A 6,759-nucleotide genomic window follows, 5' to 3' on the forward strand; every position below is an offset into this window, starting at 1 on the left:
GGCGGGGAGGAGGGAGGGAGGCCGGGACGGGGAGGCTTCGCCCGGCGGGTGGGCGGGCGGCTGGGGAAACTCCGGAGGGCTCGCCGGAAGTCAGCTGTGACTTGACAGCCACCAAGGCACCTTCACCCCGAGGGGCTTCCCTAGAAGAGCAGGGCGCACAGGCACGCCGCGTCTCCACCTGCAGGTATTCGGGAGGGGGCCCATCGGGGCCCAGTCTGGACACTGAAGCTCTGGCCAGAAGCGGGTGGCCGGCCTTGGCAGAGATCCAGTCTGAAGCAACAGAGCAGAGTCGGAGTCCGGTCAGGTGTCCGATTCCCCATGCATTCGAAATAAATCCACGTTTGAAGAACAAAGTCAGTTTATTATAAAGCGATGGTTAGATCAGGAACACAAGAATTGTTAGGAATGACTACAGATCCCAGAGGGAAATATAATAAAGGAACTTGAACCAGGTTAGGACCAATGAGTCCAATTCCCGTTGGCGGGAATGCAGATAAAACTAGTGCCCAATTCCTTGGGAACACAACGGTTCTACAACATAAACACAAGTTCAGTTCTCAGGCATGAAATACATAATAAGCAGAGCAACGCCACAACTCCATCCCACCTCCAGCTGGTTGACCTTGAGCAGTTCTGCAGATGTAGCAAGCAACCAACAGTAAACACCTACACAGGGGAATACAGGGGGGGGATGGACAGAGCACACTAATATGTAGAAAAGAATACACCACCTTATGGCAGCTTGCTGACATCAGGCACCTTTCAGACCTACGCAGGTCTAACTCTGGGCAGGAGCTTTCCTGTGCCTCCACGGTCTTAAAGGCGCCACTGGACTCCCAACGTCGTTCCAGTCTTAGCAAAGCTGGCTGATTCAAGAGGCCTGGAACAAAATGTTCTGTAACTATTAGGAGCCAGGTTGGACCTTAAGCTTATTTCCCCCCCTATTTTTTCCTGATGCCAGGGATCCGTCCTGGAAAGTAAGAAGAAAGAATGCAAAGTGTTTCCTTTCTCCCTTCAGAGAGGGCTTCCACACAAGAGAGTGTTTTCTCCACACAGAGAGAATTGTAATTGTGGCCTTGCCATTGGTCTGGAGACCGAAAGCAGAATAAACTGCCCTGCAGCTGGAGCAGGGGCAACACTCCACAGTAGCCCCCCTGAACCAAAAGGCAGGTGCCAAAGGGGTAAACCCCTCTTTCACAGATAAAGGAAAGGAAATTTGGGACTGATTTTATAAGAGTAGTTGAAGCTATTTATGTGAAACAGAAAGCGAGGATAGTTCTACATGGTGACTTGCAGGGGTCGTTGTAGAAAAAGAGCTAGGGGAACTCATTAGCATAACTCATTAGCATATGCTACACCCCCTGACATCACCGGAAGTGTGTCATAAGGCCACACACCCCGCCCCCAACAGTCCCAGGTGACTTGACAGATACTATTTTGTTTGAAAAAGGGACAAGACAAGGCCGTCCTCTATGGCAACTTTTATTTATTTTAACTTCGGAAGTTTTGACAAGAGCTATCAGAAAAGATCGTACAATCAAAGGAGCCTCAATTAAGGGTCATAAGCTACAAGCTTTCGCTGACAACTTAGTATTTATCTTGGAGGACCCAGCTGACTCTATAGAACATCTGCTGAATAATCTTAAAGAGTATGGGGAAATGGTCGGGATGAAAATAAATTATCAGAAGACAAAGGTTATAACTAAGAATATGACTTCTACTCCAAAAATGGAGTTAATTAACAGGATTCCAGCTGGAGAAAAGAGTTAAGTATTTGGCAATATATTTAACTCCAAAGTGTAGTTCTTTGATGAAGGATAATTACCTGAAATTGCTCCAAGAAATTAAGAAAGATTTAGAAAGATGGAAAGGTCTCCATCTAGCCTTGATCGGAAGGATTGCAGCTGTAAAATGAATATATTGCCACATATCATCTTTCTATATCAGACTATTCCTGTTTGCATCAATTGATATTTCTTTGAAGATATGAATAAGCTAACATCTAATTTTATTTGGCAAGGGAAAAAGCCAAGAATTAAATTGAAAGTGCTGCAAGATTTTTTAAAAAGAAAAAAGACATTTAAAGTGCTAGATTTCAAAGAAAATGCTGGCTTTGCTCTACCGGATTGGAGGACATACTATAGAGCATCCTGCTTGGTCTGGAGGAGAGATTGAATCTTGCTTGAAAACCAAAGACTTTTAGCTCTAGAAGGGCATGATTTAAAGATAGGGTGGCATGCTTTTGTTTGGTATGGGAAAGCAGCTGGACAAAAATACTTTAAAAATCATTTGATAAGAAAACCACCAGAGGGCAGCAAGCAAGGCTCCAAAAGGAAACACATGAGCACAAACACCCCGGAAAAAAGCAGCAGGAGTCCTACAGAGTTTTAAAATGTGCACCAAACACAAATATAGGTTGTAAAAAAGTAACCAAAATGCTAACATTTCTTAGAAATAGTAGTGTTTATATCTTTCATAAGCTCAATGTTAGGACAAATTTTAATTCTATGTTGGGAAAGGGGGGGGAGAACACAATAGTAATTTAACAACACAAGATTTGTTTAGGTTGGAAAAGGGTAGTGGAAGGTTCCATTCTCCTGTTAGGGAACAGGAGCTCCAAAGACCATTTTAATATCCATCCAAGTACATATAGTAGAGAATATAGTAGTTAGTTTGGGGGGGGGGGTTAGAAACTGATTGTGTATTTCTTAGTCAGAAATAATTTAAGGGGGGTGGAGTCAAGGGGAACACAACAAAGAGGAAATAAGTTCAAGAGTAAACAGTAAGAGATCTAAAGTTCATACAGTTAATAAATAAGTGTTAAATTATATTACATAAGTTGCATTTCATATCAAGATTTCAACGTTGTGGTTATTGCATTTTACTGGTACCAGATTAATTAGAGTGTAAAGCTTTATTGTGCACTTTTTCATAAAGCAGTACTTTATTAAGGCACTTAGAAAGTATAAGCTCAGGGAATCTTTTTAATTATATTTGTTTAATTAATCCTGTAGTTTATTAGTTGTGGGGGGGAAATAGTATTAACTACATTAACTATTTACATTGGGTTTACTATATTTAACTGTTACCAAATAAATTACACAGTAACTTTTTATTGTTCACATACGCATATAATAGTAATAGATTAATTCTTTTTGGAAATATAAACTATTTATTTATTGCATTGTTCACTATAACATCTAACTGAATTTATATTATCTTAAAAGTAGAAGCTGGGAAACTTACAGAAGAAGAAAGAGGGGAAGTATCCAATTCTGGTGGGAATTTAAAATAAATAATTGTTGTTTCACACTGTTACACTTCACATATTGATATTGTTATAATCTGTATTAGGGTAGTCAACGGTTCTACTTAACGCACTGATTAACTGCTTATCGAAATTAGTTAATCTACACATTTGTTGTTTCATTGGTTGATTTTGGCTATAGACCATACGGAATTAAGACATTCAGGAGACCATTCTGAGGAAAATAGAAGATGCAAACGGTGCAAGTATAGTAAAGAAAATACAATAGAAAAAATGGTCATTAGGAAATGTTTTCTGACAACTGATGTTTTAACTTTTACTGTTTATAAGTGGTATAAAGTTAGTTACACCATTTCAATATGGATTCTATAAATATTTTAACCCTAAATTGTAGGGGAATTAAAAACAAAATTAAAGCAAAACGAATCGCCAAAGATCTTCGCGCCTAAAAGATTAATATTGTTCTACTCCAAGAGACCCACACTAAACAAGAATGCAATATCCTGCCACCTAAATGGTTCCCGACCCAACTTTTAGCCTACGGTTCCAACAACTCCAGGGGAGTGGCAATTTTATTTTCTGCTTCCACAAACTTTAAGGTAGACTCCTGCATGAGAGACGATTCTGGCCGATTTATATTCGTTAATGGTGTTTTGAATGATCAACCCATAACTATTGCTTCAGTTTATGCTCCGAACTCCAACCAATGTAATTTTATCCAGGAAACCTTAATAAAATTAGAAACATTCCATACTGGTCCTATTATTCTAGGAGGTGATCTAAATTATACTTTAGATCCACAAATTGATAAATCGTCACCCAAGAAGCCAAATTCTAAACGTAAATCAAGTCACTTACAGGACCTTTTAGATAAACATGGTCTAGTAGACCTTTGGACACATCAACATCCGTCCGAAAGAGACTATACCTGTTACTCTCCTAGGCTGAAATCATACTCACGAATAGATTTTTTACTGACTTCCTCTGAGATGCTTGGAAAAATCATAACATCTAGTATTGGCCTTCAAAAATGGTCAGACCACTCTCCAGTGTTATGCACACTCGGAAATGGAAACAATAAATTAAAAAAACCAAGCTGGAGACTCAACAAGCTTTTATTATGTGACCCAAAGGCACAAGATGCTCTCAGACAAGAGATAGTCAGCTATTTCAAAATAAACACAACTGATGACGTGTCCTCACACACCGTTTGGGAAGCTTCAAAAAGCAGTCCTCAGAGGGCAATGCATTGCCATACTGTCGGCCTGCAAGAAAGAAAAGCACAAAATTAAACAGGAACTTTTGAATAGCATTAAGACATTAGAAGTCAAACATAAAGCCACCTGTAGCAAAAAAAGTCTATAAATGGCTACTGGATGTCCGAAAAAAACTAGAAATGCTGGAATCCACGGACATCTTAAAAGAAAACTTTAATAGCAAAAAACATTTCCAAACCAATAAATCTAAACATTTAAAGCTATTATCACGGAGACTCAAAAAGAAACAAACAGAAAGGTACATAGGATGCATAAAGAGCAAACAAAATACTACGCACACGGAAACCAGTGAGATCATTAAAATCCTACAGTCCTTTTATGAATCTCTATATTCTTCTCAACACCCTAATCCTCAATCGATCTCAAACTACCTCCAATCTATTGAATCTATCCCAACCTTAAAAGCTGATCATGTGGAGATGCTGGAAACTTCCATAACACAACAAGAAGTTGAAAACGTAATCAAATCCCTTAAAAATAATAAATCTCCTGGCCCGGATGGGTTCATCCCGGAATATTATAAGGTGTTTCGTGACATACTTATTCAACCCCTGTTAAAGGTATGCAATGACATCATAACATCAGGCACCATGCCACAAACCTGGCATATGGCGAATGTCATCTTGATACCCAAAAAGGATAAGGACAAAACAGACCCAAAATCATACCGCCCGATATCTTTATAAATATCGATTACAAAATCTTTGCTGCGGTCATAGCTACTCATCTTAACACCTTCATTGCTGAATACATCCAAAATGATCAAGCAGGATTCATCCCAACAAGAGATATCTCAGATAATATCTGAAAGACCATTGATATTATACTCCACTGTCAACACAATCCAAAATTTGAATCTCTTCTAATGGCCATCGACATTGAGAAGGCCTTTGACTCCCTAGAAATTCAATTCCTACTATCCTTACTATCACACATGGGATTCGGACCCTCATTCATTAAATCGATACGAGCAATATATCAAAATCCGCAAGCCAAGCTTCTTATCAATGGAGACGTCTCAGAAGCAATTTCACTCCACAAGGGCACGAGACAGGGATGCCCCTTGTCACCGATCCTCTTCGTGCTAGCATTGGAACCACTTCGTCTCAACCGAGACTACAAAGATATCACCATCAACGGTCAAGAGTTTAAACTGAGTCTATTCGCCGACGATGTCATCCTCTACGTTTCCAACCCAATCCTTTCTCTGCCCTCAATCCAAACCTCTCTGGACTCATTCGCCACAGTCTCAGGGCTACAAGTAAATAATACAAAACCACAAATTTTTCCAATCAACATCTCCGCGAGAACTGATACGCAAATTACAGCAACTTACTCATTCCAATGGATATCCGACAGCCTACGGTACCTAGGAGTTAATATACCTCTGGACCTCTCCAAACTAGTGCAAAAAAACCACTCAATTCTACATGAAGAAATTACAAAAACATTAACCTCCTGGAACAAAAACAACTTTTCATGGCACGACAGAATCTCGATATTGAGATCCTTCATATTGCCCAAATATTTATACCTGTTCAGGACTTTACCTATTGGAATCCCAGATCTTCAAATTAATAAATGGCAAAAAGAACTTAATAAATTTGTTTGGAATTCGAAACAGCCCAGAATTGCCTTCTCAACAATGAAACAACCAAGAAAAAACGGCGGACTAGCTTTACCTGACCTCAATCTGTACAGGAAAGCCACGATTTTAGCATCACTAATTAGGCAATAGCACGAACTTAGCTACCCAGGCTGGAAAAATCTAGAAGGAGAAAATATCAATGAAAAAATGGTTCAGGAACTTATGTGGCACGATAAGCTTAAAGAAACAGAAACTTATACTTCCAATCCTTTTTTCAAAACATCACTAAAGACATGGTATGAACTCAAATCCAAGTTAACAAACAAAGGCTCACAAATAACCACATTTACCGGACAACGATGGTTCATCCCGGCTCTCTCTCCTACGGCTTTTGGTGACTGGAAACAAGCAAAAATAACAAGAATTAAAGACCTCTTACAAAATGGTAAATTAAGAACAAAGGTGGAGATGGAAACGAAATTCAACATAAAACTCAAATGGTTCGAATATCTTCAAGTTCAAAGTTTATTTAATGATTCATCCTTCTCACAAGCCAGCAAATTGCCTTTAACGGACTTCGAAAAACTCTTATCAAAACCTCCTCCGAAAAAGGGGCTAATATCCAA

General features: G+C 39.3%; 1 protein-coding gene across 1 annotated transcript in view; it reads right to left on the minus strand.

Annotated features, from left to right (window-relative positions):
• Positions 1-5,272, minus strand: part of FAM69B (family with sequence similarity 69 member B) — a 20,059-nt gene extending 14,787 nt beyond the window's left edge. Inside the window, exons 1-2 of the mRNA XM_015414175.1 lie at positions 5,214-5,272; positions 4,527-4,533 (exon numbers count right to left, since the gene is read on the minus strand). Of these exons, the coding sequence (XP_015269661.1) occupies positions 4,527-4,533; positions 5,214-5,272 (66 nt within the window). The remainder of the gene's footprint in view (positions 1-4,526; positions 4,534-5,213) is intronic.
• Between the last annotated feature and the right edge of the window lie 1,487 nt (positions 5,273-6,759).

The sequence above is a fragment of the Gekko japonicus genome, unplaced genomic scaffold (assembly GCF_001447785.1).
Source record: "Gekko japonicus isolate JY-2015 unplaced genomic scaffold, Gekko_japonicus_V1.1 scaffold9, whole genome shotgun sequence".
Taxonomy (NCBI): Eukaryota; Metazoa; Chordata; class Lepidosauria; order Squamata; family Gekkonidae; genus Gekko; species Gekko japonicus.